The following is an 18,004-nucleotide window of genomic DNA, read 5'->3' as shown; positions in this document are numbered from 1 at the left end:
AATATCCCTGCAGAGCAAGTTTTTGTTCAGTCGCTGGAAGGCCCAAGTCAAAGCCTGGGAGCTTTTTAAGGATGTGGGGAGTCGCACAACCTCTCTCGTCCAGCCTAACCCCTTGTCTTTAATACTGTCCTGTTATTCCTAAGTAAAATAAAAGTTAGAAGACTGGGAGGCTGAATTATAGTCATTCACTTTCTAAGACGTTGAAAGTAAGGAAAAACTTTCATGAATGCACCCTTGCCACTTGATCTTCAATTGACAGATACAAAAGCAGGACTATATTGAAGGTAACTGAGATTTCAATATAGACAGCCTTTTAGTTCTAGGAGAAAACAAACAGCCCTAGAAGCACTAATGGGAAGCTGGAGGGAGGAACAACACAGTGGCTATGGTAACGAGGAGCACAAAGGGGAAAGAAGGAAGGGATGGAGAGAGTAACGGGAGGGGGACTTCTAAACCATCAAGTACACAGCAAGACAGAGGTCTTTCAGATAGGTGCACGGTAAAAACAGAGCTGAAAAGCCTAGTACAAGCACACGGAGATAGGATAGCTTGACAGCAAAGACAGAGCTTGAGTGTTTTATGATACAGCAAAAGGGCAGGAAGTAAACCGGGGGATCATCTTTTATCCAGGAACCGGGCAGACTGGATATGCCTGATGGCCGCAATCTGTGTGGATTATCTGAACTGAAATGGGAAAATTGTTGAGCCTGATGTCACTTTCTGATTGGAAATGAGCCTATTCACCGGCCCTGGCAGTTACTATCATAATGGGCATCGCATATGCATCCGACAGACCTCACCTGCACTAAAATATGCAGATTAATGTAGTGAAGACGTCTTCACAGAAATACGCACTTTAATGTGGCCTGGAGTGGTTGTCTCCAGAAAAAGGGACTCAATCACAAAAAGGAGCACCAGGGGGTAAGTAGTCAGGTCGCCCCCCACTCAACAACAATCTATCTCAACGATTGGAAGTGAGTACAGACGCTGCGGATGCAGGGAGACTGACTTACGCAGTTACCAGCGGGACCGCGACCTTTTTACGCGGAGTCCCTTGCGGTGGTGTGCAGGTACGAAGGACTAAAGCAGCCCCAAGGTCTGAGTGACCAACAAGAGAGGTGACGAACGGTCCCATTCTAGCCCTGACGAAGTTGCCGGAATGAAAGTAGGCAACAAAACATGTTGGCCTGTATTTGTATAAATGGCCAAATAGATGCCGTTTTTACTTGAGGACACTCACTGCACTGAATAAAATTCCCTAAGCAAGTAAGCGTTACCTCGTTTTAATGGAGGATTACATCTCCTTACTTTATTGTGTTTGGGACCTGGGGGGGCATTCAGTGACTCATGCACTGTTAGTGCCATCTTTGTACTGATTTTGTTCTGTTTCTTTGATTTCACATCTCGGAGGAATCTCTTTGCTTTCACATTTCTTTCTGTGAGGAAAGCTACCGATGATAGTGTGGGCATACTGGTAAATATATACCAGCGGCCCCCTTGGTGTTACTAACGTGAGGCGCTTTCCCCCTTCTCCACACATTTTTTGCACAAGATTTTCTGTGGTGGTATATTTATTCCTCTTCAAAAGGCTTGTTGTGAACTGTGGTACATGATGTTTTTTGTAAATTGTGAACAGTAGGACATACAGGCAAGTAACGAGTGTACTGCCTTGGCTGGGGAACTTTGTGATAAATAAATACCCGTTGTCCTGTAAATTATAATATACTGTTCTTAGTATGTCAGGTCTCGTTGAGATAGATTACAGAAAAAGGGACGCCTAGAGGGCGCCACCCGTCACCTATATCTATGTATCTAAGAGTCTCCCCTGGCACCTGGGTGTGCTGGCACAACAGGCAGATCTCACAACCTCCACAATCGGTGACTGCAGGGCTTAAAGTGGGATGAAAACACTGGGGGGGGGGGGTCTCTCAAAGGGGCGTGACCAATGTAATTAAGGGCGTGTTTAAAAACATGTAAGCTAAAAATCTGTGCTTAGCATAGTGTGACACCAGACTTGTATTTTGCGGTTTCTGTAATTGCATCCAGATATATAATACAACAAGGACTATTGGCTTTGTCAATGGTAGTTAGCTGCATAAGATAAATAAGCAGCAACTACGGCGTGTATATAATATTGGAAAAGCTTCCACTTAAAGTTCTGGTGACACCACTTTTGCTCCCGAGTTACAAAAAGAGAAGGAAAATCCAGAGAGAAAATGACTCTCTCCAAAGTATTTCCCTTCCCCCTACAACACTCACCCGGTAGAATGTCATGTCGTAACTTCTCTATCACTGAGGAGTGAGCAGTGTGAGCAGCGCACATCCATGTGCCTGCGGTCACTGCAGTTCGGGAAAAAACGGACCGTCTGTGCCAGGGCACAAAACAGCGCCCAATAAAGACCCGTTTCGAGGTTCCCTTTAAACAAGCATTGGCATAGCCAATAGGTCTCGCCTTTGGGACCTTATAAGTGTTTAGTCATGCAATAGTTGTTGGGCCAAGTATATTGTGCTGGATAACTAATCACGTATAAGGTCCCAAAAGCGAGACCTATTGGCTATGCCAATGCTGGTCTCTTTGTGGGCTGTAAATTGTTCTTGAGGGGGCCTGGTGAGGATTCTTCCTGTATCAGGGTGAATTACTAGATGTTTTTGCCAAGAATCCAGCTCCTCTTGTAACTTCTCAAATTCTGGTTGTACAGCCTCTGGAGAATGTGGTGCAACTGTTCTTTCGGCTCCGACCCCGCTTTAGCCCCAGTTAATATATGTGCTGAGAGTTTTGGTTGCACGCCAGATTTTTGGGTGCTGAATTTGGTTGTTTTTTCGGATGTGAAGATTTTGGTGTCAAAGAAGTGGTAGTGTCTGCTTTGGAATGCTTTGGTGCAGAAAGCCAGGTCGATTCCGAAAAGTAGTGTTTTGGATCCAGGACTTGCGCTTTAGGCTATTTCTTTGTAGTCGAGCAGAGGTTAGATGTTACGGAAGCAACCGGTCGGTGCTGACCATGGCCCGTAGGCAGTGGTAGCCCAACAGCACACTTTTGGAATGTTTGTGATTGTTGCCTGGGGAGAGGTGGACAGGGCTATGTACTCACGATTTATTGCCACAACGTGATCTTATCTTGTTTTACATCCAACTCTGAGCTATGGTCTGGAGATAAGTTACCCACATCTGCAGCCAATCGATGTGCCCCCATTTCAATTTACGGTTCATCTGAACAGAAAATGTCCGGCATCTCTTCAATGCAGTGTTGAGACATCTGAAGTCTTCTAGCTTTCTGATCTGCAAAGTCTTTTTTTTTTTTTTTTTTTTTTTTTTTTAAATCGGAAACGATATGCAACCCTCGCAGGTTTCTTCATGAATACCTGGAGATAAACACAAATTACACACCTCGTGTAAATCTGTAAATCTGTGTGTGGGATCTTTGCGTGACATGAAGGACAAAATCTAAAGGGTATCTGTTCTCTCACCCCTTGGTCATATCTCAGAATGCCCGTTCAAGAGAATTTCAGCCCTCGAGGGTGAAGGCCCTTAAGGGCATGATCGAATCGAGTTCCCCAGATGAATTCGATGTTAACTTCATATTTTTTAAAAGAGTGATTGAGTCGCGAGTGAAACAATACCGACAGTATCATAAGCACAGCTGGTGCTTGTAAATCAGGACATGTTTCGGCTATATATATATATTCAAGAAAGAAGTGACTCAAACAGATAGATTCGCCAAAGAACAAGAATATATTTCCACTACAACGTTTCAGCTTCTGCCTTCCTCAGGTAGTACAAGATGGTTTGCTCTGTGGCTGCACAGATGACAGCTGAATTTTCAAAAAGCATCATGAGTGAAGATTCCATTTGGAATGTGGAATCAATGCAGTCCTGAGAGCTCTTGAGATATGCAGTAATCAGGTTGTGTTGTCAGTAATGTTCAGTCCATCTGGATGCAGTGATTTTAAACTGTACATCCAGAAGTTTTCCCTGGAGTCCAGTAGTTCTTCCTTTGAAACATGTTCCACGGGGAAAATCTTCAAATCTGATAGTGAATGATCCACAAGGTTGAAATGATTGGCTACAATTTTCTAATTAATTATTGCAGATTTGTGGTTCCTGAATCGTGTACGGAGGTCATTCACTGTTTGGCCTACATATTGTTTTTTACAGCTTTGCCGTTGGCACTGAATCACATAAATAATGCATGTTGAGCGACATGTAAGATGCTGCCTTATTGCAAAGGTCCTTTTCGTAACAGAACTAGTTACAGATGATGTTTGTAAAAGATATTCACACGTGATGCACCTTTTAGAGTCACAGCAATGAACCCCTGCATTTGTTACAGCTTGCTTGAGTTCAGCTCTCACAATAAGAGATCGTAAATTTGGAGCTCTGCGGTAAGCAAGGACTAGTGGTTTTGGAAATCCAAACTCCTGAAATCCTTAAGTAAGACTCCAAATCCATCAGTGCAATTTCTTATAAATACAGCATATCCACAATACGACGCATTTGGTCCAAAGCCTGGCCTTGTTCACATATGTATTTCATCTTGAAGAGTCTTTTTTTGTATTTTTACCAATTACACACATGATCGTGTGCAAACGATAACCACTAGAAATGGACTACGCATTGATTGGTTGGGAAGAACAGACTTTTCGTTTGTGGCATTTTAATCATGTCCTAAGGCATGCATATTGTGATCACGGTATTACAGCATATATACCTCATATTGAGCTATTACACGTGAAGCATACATAAATAACAAAGTTAAATAAGTAAAATACATAAACCTGGAATAATTTATCTGACAAGTCGAAGACATCATGTAAATATATGTATGTGGGTAATACTAAAACATTGCTATATCAACTTGATAAGAACCTATTAGTATCAAAAATATATATGCATATATATGTTTGATGGCATGTGTGGCTATAGATACACATGCTTAGCATAAGTCTGCCATCTAGTGTTGGGCTCGGAAGTGTGAAAGTTGTTTTTCTTCTAATACGTTTTTTGAGTCACTCCTCTACTTGCTTGTAATGCACATGGTCATCGACTGCACTGTTAGATTGGTTTTTCCCGCCATTTGGTTCGGTCGTGTGCTCTTCTGCTCCAGTCGACACCGGCAGCGATGCTACTAAAATTTGATTGGCTGCCAACACTTCAACCAGGAAGTGTTGGCAACCATCTTGGGACTCAGCTTGAAGCAGAGTCCCATAAAACAAAAAGCAAAGAATTATGAAAAGGGGGCAGGGTAGGAATACCCTGACACCCCACATATGGTGAGGGGGGTCTCACAGTGACACAGCTGGAGGAAAAAAGTATATTTTTTTATTGAATTTTGCCGCAAACTTGTGGGTGGACCAGCGGATCCATGACAAATAAAAAAAAATTCTTTAAAAAGACGTACAGGCTTCTGCACATCTTTTCTTTTTCTTTTTTCAAGCCCCAGGGTGAGCCAGATCCTGGGGGCATGAAGTAAATTAAGGAGGGGGCTCATGGGGCCCTGGCAACTACCGCCTCCTCGGGGCAGTAAATACTAGAAACGCCCAACCCCATAAATACTAGCCATATCCACCACAATGTTCCCGATAAAGAACAACATCGGCACTCCACAATAAAACTTCAAAGAGAAATTTCATTTTTCTAAATCAAGGAAATGATACAACTGTCTACGCGTTTCGGTTGAGGACCACAACCTTGTTCATGATGACAAGCGGCATGTTTCGAATCGTACGAAAACAATGTGTGGGATGCACACAACTGGTCAGCCCTATCTTTAAACATGGAAATGTAAAATACATTTAAAAATACATTATAAATTCATTCTATATATTCAATGAAAAAACAAAGGTCAAAGGTACATGATAGTTAGGCGCAAGTTAATTAAGACATACGCCCGGCCATGCAGTGTTGTCAACAATTATGTCACTGCAGATTCTACAGTGTTATCAGTGATGTCATAGAACATGCCATGAGTAATTTAATATGGGAGGTAACTAGTAGTGCATGGAGAGGGTGACATAGTTACTTCGGATAACTATAACTGGCGGATTTCAGTGGTTTTGTTAGTTTAAAACAATATTTGAACCTAGCTCTATTGTTCCTTTAACTTTTTTTTTTCCATTAAATTTCTAAGGTAATATAAGTGGCTTTAACGCACCACGTTCATACTCTGTAACCCCAGTTTTACTTCGCTTTAAAAGTTTTTGTCCTTAGACACAAGCACTTTACACAAAGCTAAGATAATTAAACTTGGAATACATAAAAATCTTTTGGGAAAGTTCTATAGTACAAACCTAGCAGATAGGCTGTGGGGAGTTGTAGTAAGTCCAAGGCAATGACACAGAAAACATATGACTAGAGAAGTAGCTGGTTTTTAAGATCGAAAGAGGAGTGCAACTTAATCATGGTGTAATCATCTCTTTACTAAGCTGAAGAAGGGTTGGGTCAATGCAGATGGATACTGGGATTTTGTGTTCCGAATTCGGAGTGCTTAAATGGATTTTTTTTTTTATTTCTCTGCACTTCATCTCCAGTGTGGTGCTGTACTGGCTGCGGGTGTGCAGAGTGCCACAGAATATGGTGAGCCTGGAGGTTATTAGCCAGACAGGTAGGTGTGTCAGTTGTGATGGCTTGATAGATGAAGTAGCTGTTCTAAAGGTACTGTGGGCTGTCAAGGGAAGCCAGTGTAGTCCCATTAGGGAGAGGGTAATGTGCTTTATATTTATTAGGAGGTGTGTTTGCTTAGGGGCAAAGTAGGTGATTGTTTTCTTCTTTAGACAATTTAACAACTCATCTTGTGTGTTCTTTGGGACTCATACAGACATTACGCCTAATTAGTTTCCAATTAAACAAGTAAGAAGATAACCAGCTGCCCATCATTTCCTCGTAGGCTTACAGTTAACATAAGTGCACACATATTACATTAAGGTTTTTTTTTAAAAATCATCATACCTGGGTCGAATACTAAGTTCAGGAACAGAGCAACTGAAGAGCGGATGGGAGATTGGCAAAAACCTAGCAACAGAGAAAACAATGCCATTATTCAATAGCCAAGTTACAATTTGACTTTTATGTTAGATGATAAAACTAAGCCTGTCAGAACCCACAATGATCATTATATTTTAAACTCCACTTCTACTGTTGGATAGCAGTGACCAAAAACGTTTATTCAGAGAATACATTGCCAAGAACTATAGGAAAAGGAGTCGAGGAAGAAAACTACAAAACATCCTGGTATGCTGAAAAATATCCCCTGCCAATAGCAGCTCACACTACTTCTTTGTTCCTTTTGGCAGAGAGAAGTATGGGGTTATTTCCTTTCTTTAATATAGAGTATTGATGAATTCTCTTTCAGTAGGAAATATTTATTTTTATGATAATGTTCGTATGCCATGCCCAGCTGGTCCTGAACTCAGGGCAGGGTGGGCACAGCCATATGGGTTAAAGGTATTGCAGTTTGTCCGTAGCACAACGTGCGTGCAGGGGTACTGACCACAGGCATGACATGCCAGGTAAGAATTGCCTTTTGTGAAATATTCTATTTAACACCCAGCTGCAGAATCATCACATCTCCAGATGTGGATTACAATGCACTCACCTTGACTCTAGTAATTTACTTTTCACAAAGAGGCTGCAGACCCCAATAATGGTTGTTGGCACAATCACTGTAAGCTAGTCAATGAGATTCAAAGCTAAAATTTAAATTAATGAGGATGAAATGTCAATTATCAATAAGGTAAGCATTTTATCACCAGTGCTCTTTAGAGAGTTTTCAGAAACTTAAGCTAGCTCTTCATGCAAAAGATGGTTTCAGTTCATACTATGGTTTTTCCAAATGCCTCAATTTACTCCATGGTAATCAGAATGAGAAAATTAACTCATAACACCTGACCAGTCTGACTGAAGCACATCTTGCAATGTTGGCCCAAGGATGTTTACATTTCTTTTTGGAATTTGGAATTTTTCGACTAATGTGAAAAAAACACTCTTTCAATATAAAATGCAACAACCATAATACCCGAGTTGCCATGATCTAAAGAGGTCATTAGAAGATGTTCTGAATTGGGAACCGGTAACAGAAACATGGTTGTGTTTTAATAAAGAGTCTTTAAATGTCTTGGGTAAAGGAATACCTCAAAAAAGTCATTAGGAATCGTCACAAATCATTAATTATGAATAGCTAAAATGTATTAAAAAATAAGATTATATACCAAAAGGGCAAGTTACTTACCTTCTGTAACGCATTATCTGGTAGAGACATGATCTAGAAGCAGATTCCTTACCTTTGAAATTTCAGGCGTCGGGCTGGATCCAGAAGATTTTTCTTAGCTACAACCCCTGCTCGCCAGTAGATGGCGTCGGTAAACTCTGCATGAGGTAGTCGGCTTCGTGTTTGTCGTGTTGTCCGCGTCGTCAATATAACCGCCACTCCAGCACACTGACGTCAGTACTTTTCACGACTTTCCACGCCAGAAGCACTAAGCCATGAAGTGACTGACCACGGTGTGTTAAATAAAAATAGCTAGGGCCCTGACGGGGAACATTCCGGACGCTTAAAACCAATTCCGAAGTGCGGGGAAGATGGATGGGTCGGTAAGGAACCTGTGGCTAGATCATGTCTCTACCAGATAAGGCGTTATCGAAGGTAAGTAACTTGTCCATCTGATAGAGACATGTAGCTGCAGATTAATAACCTTTAAACAGATACCCAAGCAAAACCATTCCCGGAGGAGGGACGGCGGAACGGCTTAGACCAGAAAATCATGTAAAACAGAGCGAGCAAATAGGCCTTCTCTGCGAACCTGAAAATCCAGGCAGTAGTGTCTTGCAAATGTGTGCAGTGATGCCCTCGTGGCAGTTTGGCAAATATCAGAGACGGGAACACCACGTTGGAGACCCGTGGTGGCAGCCTTTGCCCTGGTTGAATAGGTCCTAAGCCCTTTAGGGGGATTTTTGTTCAATAAGGCGTAACATATTTATACACAGAGGATAACCCATGGGGATATAGTCCTCTTCTGGACAGCCCAGTCTTTCATTGCACCCACATACCCTATAAAGAGTTGGTCATCCACCCGGAACTCTTTCAATCAAGGTAGAGCGATAACGCTCTTTTTGGGTCCAGACGATGGGGACGCTCCTCTTCATTAGAAGGCTGTGGTGGTGCATAGAAGGTGGGCAGGGTAACAGACAGTCGCAGATGGAAGGGTGTTACCACCTTAGGCAGAAAGGATGCCCCAGTCCAGAGTACTACTTTGTCAGGAAAGAACATCAGGTAAGGAGGCTGTGCAGATGGTGCCTGCAATTCAATAACCCTCCTGGCAGAGGTTGCCACCAAAAAAGCTGTCTTGATGGTGATCAACCGCAAAGGACAGTTATGCAGCGGCTCGAACGGAGCACACACTAGGAAAGTGAGAACCAAATTAGGGTCCCACTGGCATGATGAATGGTGAAGGAGGAAATAAATGGTTTAACCCCTTCAAAAATCTCTGCACCAGAGGAGATTTGAACAGAGACGGCTAATCAGGTAGCCGAAGAAAAGGCCAAAAAGTAGCCCTTCAATGTGCCCAGAGCAGAGCCCTGCTGGGCCAAAGAAAGTATGAACAAGAGAACTTCCAGATAAAGGAGCAGCTAGACCGGTCTGTACAATATTTACAAAATGTATTCCATCTGCAGGCATATACCAATTTTGTTGAGGGATGCCTGGCTGCCAAGATAACCTCACAGACTTCGAGAAAGAGGTCAAAAGCTGTCAACTCTCGCCTCTCAGTCTCCACGCAAGGAGGCGGAGAGTGGACAGGTTTGGGTGGAGAAGTCATCCCTGTTGCTGCGACTGAAGATCCTCCCAAAGGGGCTGCCTGACCGGAGGATCGATGGTCATGTCTAGAAGCTCGGGATAACAAACTCTCTGTGCCCAGTCCAGAGCCACAAGAATAACTTGTTCCCGGTCGATCCTGATCTTCTTGCGCACTCTGGGCAGGAGTGGCATGGGCGGAAAGGCGTATAGGAGGCCTGAGAGCCACTCGTGGTGAAAAGCGTTGCCAAGCGTGTTGCAGAACAGTTGACATTGCGCGTTCTCTTTGGAGGCGAGCAGATCTAACCAAGGCTCTACCCACCGCTGAAAGAGACCTTGTGCCAACTCTGGATGGAGACGCCATTCGTGTTCCGCAAGGCACCTTTGGCTGAACTTGCCTGCCCTGGCGTTCAGAGAACCGGCCAGGTGTTGAACCACCAGGAAAATGCCCTGATGTTCCTGCCAAGTCCAGAGCCGCAGAGCCTCTTGACAAAGAGTCGACTACCCCACTCCGCCCTGTTTGTTGCAGTACCACATGGCGATAGTGTTGTTCGTGAACACCTGTACGAGCCTTCCCTTTATTTACAGCAAAAAGGCTTTCCGTGCCAGCCGGACCGACCGAAGCTCCAACAGATCTCCACCTCCACCAGATGGCCACCCCATCCCAGAAAGGACGCATCCGGCACTACTGTGAGATCTGGGTGGGGAAGGGAGAGAGATCTGCCCTTGAACCAATCGTGGTCTGTTAGCTACCACTGCAGGTCTTTTGCAGTGCCCCCTGAAATCAGAACCAGGTCGGTGAGATTACCTCGATGCTGTGCCCACTGGAACTTCAGGTCCCAATGCAGAGCCCGCATGTGCCACAGTGCATGGGCCACTAGCAGGATGCAGGAGGCCATGAGGTCCAACAGCCCGAGTCATTCTCACTGGAAACCAAGATAGAGGCTGAAACATCAGTATCATAGCCTGAATATCTTGGACACGCAGTTCGGGAGGATAGGCCTGAAACTACATCGTGTCCAGAACCGCCCCAATAAAAAGGAGTATCTGGGAGGGAGTCAGGAATGACTTCGCCACGTTGATAGTGAACCCCAGCGAATGCAGGAGGTTCGCCGTAGCCTGGAGGTGGGTTACAGGTGCTTGGGGCGAGCCCGCCTTTAACAACCAGTCGTCAAGATAAGGGGAGACTGAAACCCCTCGTCTCCGCAGATGACCTGCGACCACCGCCATCACCTTTGTGAACACCGGAGGGGCGCTGGTGAGGCCAAAGGGGAGCACCGTAAATTGAAAGTGCTTGTGATCCACTGTGAACCGCAGGTAGCAAAGCTGGGCAGGCAGGATGGGAATATAAGGACAGGCATCCTGCAAGTCCAGCGTTACCATCCAGTCTCCTGGGTCCAAGGCAGACAGGACCTGAGCAAGGGTGAGCATCTTGAATTTCTCCTTTTTGAGGAAGTAATCTAGGGCTCTGAGGTCTAGGATAGGACGAAGGCCTCTGTTGTTCTTTGGGACCAGAAATTAGCGGGAATAGCAACCACTGCCTACTTCGAGCCCGGGAACCCGCTCTATAGCTCCCTTGGCCAAGAGAGTTGTGACTTCCTCGTAGAGCAAAGCAAGGTGATCCTCAGTTAGTCAATCGTACAATGGAGGTATATATGGAGGGGCAGTCTCGAAGGGGAGAGAGTAGCACCTTCTGACTATTTGCAACACCCACGTGTCTAATGTAATGTTTTGCCAGTGGTGGAGAGGATTGCATATTTTGCCACCGACTGGCCGAGAGTGATTCTAGGGGATCAGACTAGGAAGGTTTTGAGGTGGAAGAGGGGATGGTGGCTTGGCTCGACTTCTGGTTTCCCGACCCACTAGGCTGGGGTGAACTGCATCCACAGCCCCACAGAGGTTGCTGAAATTGCAGGGCCCTCTTTCCAGAATAGGGTTGGCGCGGCTGATAGCCCCTTCCATAGCCATGAAAGGAGCAAAAAGTAGATGAAGCACTGGGGGCGGTGGTGAGGCCCAAAGAATTGGCTGTGGCCCGTGAGTATTTAAAGCGCTCAGCATCCTCCTTGCCTCCGAAGAGACGGGAGCCATCAAAAGGCATGTTCATGAGGTTAGCCTGCACATACCCGGAAAAAAACAGACGTTCTCAACCACAGTGACAAACGGCCACCGACTGGAAATCGCTCTAACTAGCGAATCCGTCGTATCCAAGCCACATCTGATGGCTAACTTAGCTGCATCCCTCCTGTCTGAGATAAAGGTCCTCCTCCGAGACTCTGGGCAGCACCTGCGCTACCGTATCCCATATGGAATGGGAGTATCGGCCAAAAGGCATGCAGTGTTCGCCGAACGCAATGCTAGACTGGCAGAAGAATTTTTTTTGTTGCCGAAGTTCACCAGTCTCTTGTATTCCCTGTGCGAAGGGAATGCGCCACAAGAAGTGGAAGCTTGGACCACCAAGCTTTGAGGAATGGTGAGGGTGGCGAGGAAAAGTGGGTGGCCCGATGGCGGTGGCCAATCGTCCTATTCACAGGAGCCCCTGTGCTGGGTTTAGACCAGGTCCCCAAAAGGACGTCTGTTAAGGTCTCATTGAAAAGCAGTAGGGGTTCCGAACTCGATTACCCCAGGATGCAGGACCTCTGTCAAGACATTAGTCTTCACCGCCACTGTAGGAAGATGCAAGTCGAGGACCTCCGCAGCCCTACGCACCATTATTGCAAAAGATGCTCCCTCCTCCGTAGCCAGGGTAGGAAGGGAAGGCATGCAGAGTCTGGGGAGGTGTCCAGGCCACTGGCGTCACCCAGTTCCTCGTACTAGTCAGGATCTTGTTGGTGTGGGATTTGTATGGGATTCTGATCCCCTCCCAATCCTCTTCCTCTATCCCTAACCCTAACCCTTCAGACTAGGGCAGGGTGAACAGCATGGAGCCGTATGGCTCAGTCAGTGCCGGTCTCAGCATTGGAGGACACCGTCGGGAATGAGGATCAGGGAGGCGCCGCCGGTGGGTGCCGGACAAGGTCGCTGTAGCAATGTGACTGGCGTCGGTCCGGACCCGGGTCCACTTTGAGGCTGTAGCGCCAGGGCCGGAGCTGCCAGCATTGGAACCACGGGGCTCCATCCTCTGAGCCTGCGGGGCACGAAGGCGCCCCAACAGGGTCAGGCCGCCCAACTATGGCATACATGACGTCCTAAAATTCCTTCCTCTGGACGGATGTCGCTCCCAGGAAAGGGAGGGAAACGCGGAGCAGACCCAGGTACCCACTCCGTGGAGCAGGGCCTTAAATGCAGAGGTTCCTCCGCCGCATCACTAGACGGGTGGTGCAAAGTCATGTGGTGCCTCTTACCCGACTTCGACAAAGATGATTTTGATTTACCGGAGCAGTGCTCGGACCTTCCTCTCAACTGAGACCTGGACCGAGACCAACGAGGCGACCTCAGCGGTGAAGGATGCCAAGCCGTGAGAAGGGACTGCTCCCTCAAAGCCTTCGGCACCCCAAGCCCAGCAGTCAGAGCGCAACTTGGTGTTGTGGTTGTGCTCCTGGCACCAAAGACAAACTAAATGGGGGCCCGTGACCAACATGGCGCAGTGTCTGGTGCCGCATGGCTTGAACGCAGAGGTTCTTGCTTGACATGACTCCTAACACACCAACTAAGTCACCAAAAAGTTGAAAAAAAGTCTGTCAAAAATGACAGGGGGGTAGCTATCTTCAATGGATCGGCGCTGATGGCGTGGAAAGGAAAGAACTGACGTCAGTGTAAGAAAGTGGGTTTCTGTTGCAGTAACCCCCCCCCCCTTTTTTTGCCTAATAGCTGATGCACTTTTCCTTGTTGTGCCCTGGGCTCCTGCCAATCAGGTGCCCAGGGCCTGTGTTCCTTCCCTAAAAACTGCCTAACAGCCAAAACCCAAATTGGCAAACCCTGGCCACATGTCAGCCCCTGGTAAATGGTACCCTAGGTACCCAGGGCCTTGTGACCAGGGAAGGCCTCTAAGGGCTGCAGCACTCATTGTGCCATCCTTAGAGGCCCTGTACCCTAACACACACACACTGCTCTTGCAGGCTGAGTGTCTGGATACAAGACAAAACAGAGAGTCGACATGGCACACATCCCTGTGTGCCATGCCCACAACCTACACTGCCCTGGCATACATCAGCCACCCCTCTAGCTGGGTGCCCTATGCCAGTGGTGTGGGCACAGAGGCAGGAGCCCTGTGCCCCTACAGTACCCAGGTCCATTCACTGGGTCCTGTAAGTGCAGTACTGCCAGCTAAGAGTATATGTTGCTGGGAGCTTGTCAAACACGAACTCCACAGCACCATAATGGCAGCACAGAAGACTGAGAAGTTTGGTATCAAACTGCTCCGCACATTAAATCCACACTGATGCCAGTGTGTGATTTAAGGTACAAAGCACCACAGAGGGCATCTTAGAGAGGCACCCTGAAACCTAAACCTACAATCCACGTCTGTTCTGAGGCTGCCTAGGCTGCCACACAGCAGACATGTTGCTGGACCCCTGGGTAGGAGAGCCCCTGCTCTCCTGGGTCTGCAACAATGCACATCCTGGGCGAGGTGCTAAATCTCCTCCCCCAGGATGGGCAGGGGGAAGCTTCAAAGGCATGCCGCCTCTGTGAGCTTCCCCAGGCCACTGCAATCCCCCACTCTGGCGGGAAGCTTGGCCGGAAACCCCAAATAAGGACAGGGGATGTGCCAGCCTGCCAACCCCACCCCTCAGGTGGGGGAGGCGAGGTGAAGCACATCTCCGGGCTCTCGCCATCTTGAAGATGGGAAGCCCTGCCCAATCAGGACTAGGCTCCTGCCCCCCTCCCACAGGAGAGAGGCAGGATAGGGGGTGTACCCACCCCAGGACAGGGACCCATTGGCCCCTGCCCTTCACCTACCTGTAACGCCCCTAAATCTAGTATTTAGGGGCACCCTGAACCTTCCTTCCCCAGATTCCAGATTCCAAACTACAAAGAAGAGCAAGAAGAAAGAAGACCTGCCCTGCAGCTGCTAAAAAGAGGAAGACACCAACTGCTTTGGCCCCAGCCCTACCGGCTTGTCGACCCTCGAACCTGCTCCTGCTCCAACCCGGCATCTCTTGTGGCCAGCAACCTCACAAACCCCGGAGGACCTGGCTACCTCTTGGCTCTAAGCCCCTGGGACTCCCATGAGTAGAGGCTCTACTCAAAACCTTTCTCTAATCCCTGGCAGCAGCCCGGAACCGCGACCCCAGCACACTCTGCACCAGCCAAGCCTGGCCAGTGCCGGAGTGAACAAAGACCCTGAGGACGACCCCACGGCGACTGTGACCCTGAGTCCGGCACCCAAGGACCTCCCTCGACACTCCGGAAGAAGCCTGCAGCCTCAGAACAAGGTGCCCCCCCAACCGCGATCAACAGAGGGTAAGATTTCCCGACACCAAAAGGCACTCCTGCACGCGGCGGCCCACGGCCCCCTGTGCCCAATCCCGGGGTACCTACCTATCCTCCAACTACCCAACTTACCTCTCGAAGTGGTGGTGGCACCTGAAGAGTCCTCGTCCCCGAGCTTGCAGTCTTTTTCTAAACCGGAGATGCACTCTGCACCCAGCCGCCCGAGTGGCCCTGGCAGTGAAAACTCTACACCTACCTACTTCCCCACTTGCCCTGAGTAAGTGACCAGGAGCCCAGCTCCCACAGCCGCGTGGCTTGCCAGTCAACAGCCACCAACCAAGGCCCCCCTATCCCTCATAGGATAACATTGGGCCTAACTCTCTCTGCACCCGGCCGCCATAGAGCCGCTGAGGGTGAACCAACTGTACCTACCTGACCCTGGGGGACCCCTGAGTCTATGCCCAGAACCTCAACTCTGCCAGTCGAGTACTTACCCTTAAACCGCAAACTCTATTTTCCTCATAGGGTAACATTGACTGGCTTTTTCCTGAAATTTCTTCTAAGTGTGGACTTTTCAAATCTTCAAATATTCACCAAAAATCAGCCGAGTGACAAAAACGAATTTACTCACCTGCTCTTAGGTGAGCTCCCAGTGCTGGATCTTGGTGCCCAGCACTGACTCTGAAAAATACCTACAACTGTACTTACCCTTAACTCAATATTCTTCCATAGGAAACCATTGACTGTTTTTCTGTGAAATTTCTTCTAAGTGTCGATTTCTGCAATCTTTAAATATTCTTCAAAAATCGTATAATATCTGAAAACGTAATTACTTACCTGTTTTGGATAAAGGTCCCAGTACTGAGTCTAGGCACCCAGTACTGGATTACAAAAGTCACGAGAACATACTGTACCTGTAACCTGAATTTTCTTCCATAGGGAATCATTGACTGTTTTCTTTGAAATATTTTCTAAGTGACAACTTTTAAAATAGTTAAATATTGTTTAAAAATCATTAAGTCGACTTTCATCACTTGATTCTGCGTACTGACCCAGGACTGAATCTAGGATCCAGTCCTGGAATTCCAAAAGTAATCCTAAAAGTAATCTGTGGCAAATAACATGAAACTTCCATTGAACTCAATGTATTATTGTGCTTAAAATAGTGTTGCCTATTGCAAACACTTGTAACTGTTTACAAAAGTCAATTACATCTTGCAAAAGTATTTATATAAAGCATCTCACTCTGAGAAAGTATATTTTAATTCCAATTGTTGGTTCTAAAATAAAACAAGCATATATTTTTTATATATAAACCATTGGCCTAGAGTTCAGTTATTGAGTGTGTGAGACCATTTGCTGACTAGTGTGTACAACAAATGCTTTACACTGTCCTCTGATACTGCCTTACTGCTCGACCATGCTACCATTTTAGAGAGTAAGGTTATATCTAACTTTAGCCTCTGTCAAACCCTTGGGGACTGTGGACTCTGTACACCCTGTACCTATTTGGGAACAGTATATACAGAGCCACTTTCTCACAGTCAGCGCACCAGAGTGGTGGTTATATTGACGATGCGGACATCATGACGACGAACATGACGCCGACACGCAGAGTCGACCAACGCCATCTACCGGCACGCAGGGGTTCTGCTATGAAAAATCTTCCAAATCCAGCCTGAGGAAGGATGTTCAAAGTTGAGGAATCCGAGACTAGATTTCTCTATCAGATTGTATTTATTAGACCAATAAAATTAATGGGTCACAAAATCAAACAAGGAAACTCTTTTCTGTCTTATAGTTGTTCACTGATACTAGCCTAATCACAGGAGCAGAAGGACCTTCTCAGATGTTCTGTAGTGACTTAGCTCAGCACTTTGGGAAGAATTAGAATTATTTATGATATAAAATTAACTAGGACCTTGCTGCGTTACGAACAGGTGTTTACCCTGTTTCTCAACTTAGCTGGGATGTTTTTCAAACCAATGAGGTTGAGGTAGAAGTAGAACTGTGATATTTAAGGGCAGATCTTGTTCTCCTGGTGGTCACCACCATTTACTGCCTGGTATTTAATGCAATTTTGACTCAACGTGCACTGGGTTCCTGCTATCCAGGTCCCCAGTGCCAGATCTCTTTCCCAAAACCTTAAAACTGATCCTCCAATTGGCAATACCTTTGGCACCTGTGTAAGTCTCTAGTAAATGGTACCCCAGGTACCTAAGGCATGGGTACCAAAGAGGGTCCCCAAGGAAGGGCTGCACCATGTGTTGTGCTACCCTAAGGGATCACTCACCTAACTCATACAGACTGCCATTGCAGGCTGTGTGTCTTGGTGCAGACAAAAGTGAAAACACGTCATTGCACACATCCCTGTTTGTCATGCCTACAGACACTGCATACAGTATATGCAAGTCACCCCTACAGCCGGCCTTACAGCCACTATTCAACATATGTGGACATATCTGCAGGAGCATATATGCCCCTGTGTTGGCCAGTTCAATTATTTCCAGGACAAGTGACCAGGGAAGCCATTTTAAGTACATGTGCGAGACACTGGTGAAACGACTTCCCCAGCCACATGATGGCGTCACTGACACCAAAGATGTTTGGTATCAAACATCCTATATTAATAAACCCACACTGATTCCAGTGAAAATGTATCCATATATGCACTCAGAGGTGCCCCCTAATACCTACCAACTACTATGTGCTGGATGACTGGTCATGACACCTCCTTCCAGCAGGATGACCTGTAATTTTGGCTAGACACTGCCTTCTCGCAACTAGCCCCTACTAAACCTATCGAACAAAAGAGGAGTAAACCCTTGCGCCTTGGTATTCAGAGGCTCTTTG

At 46.6% G+C, this 18,004-nt stretch overlaps 1 protein-coding gene across 4 annotated transcripts in view; it reads right to left on the bottom strand.

The window, feature by feature from the left end:
* The window catches only part of PDCD11 (programmed cell death 11), a 618,996-nt gene that overhangs the window by 306,561 nt on the left and 294,431 nt on the right, over positions 1 to 18,004 (bottom strand). For all 4 annotated transcript variants that reach the window (XM_085606675.1, XM_085606679.1, XM_085606671.1 and 1 more), the window contains exon 21: positions 6,943 to 7,005. In XM_085606675.1, coding sequence (XP_085462801.1) covers positions 6,943 to 7,005 — 63 coding nt within the window. The remainder of the gene's footprint in view (positions 1 to 6,942; positions 7,006 to 18,004) is intronic.

Source organism: Triturus cristatus, chromosome 1_2, assembly GCF_964204655.1.
Source record: "Triturus cristatus chromosome 1_2, aTriCri1.1, whole genome shotgun sequence".
Lineage (NCBI taxonomy): Eukaryota > Metazoa > Chordata > Amphibia > Caudata > Salamandridae > Triturus > Triturus cristatus.
The sequence above is the reverse complement of the archived record's forward strand: the minus strand, read 5'-3'. Positions and strand labels throughout refer to the sequence as shown.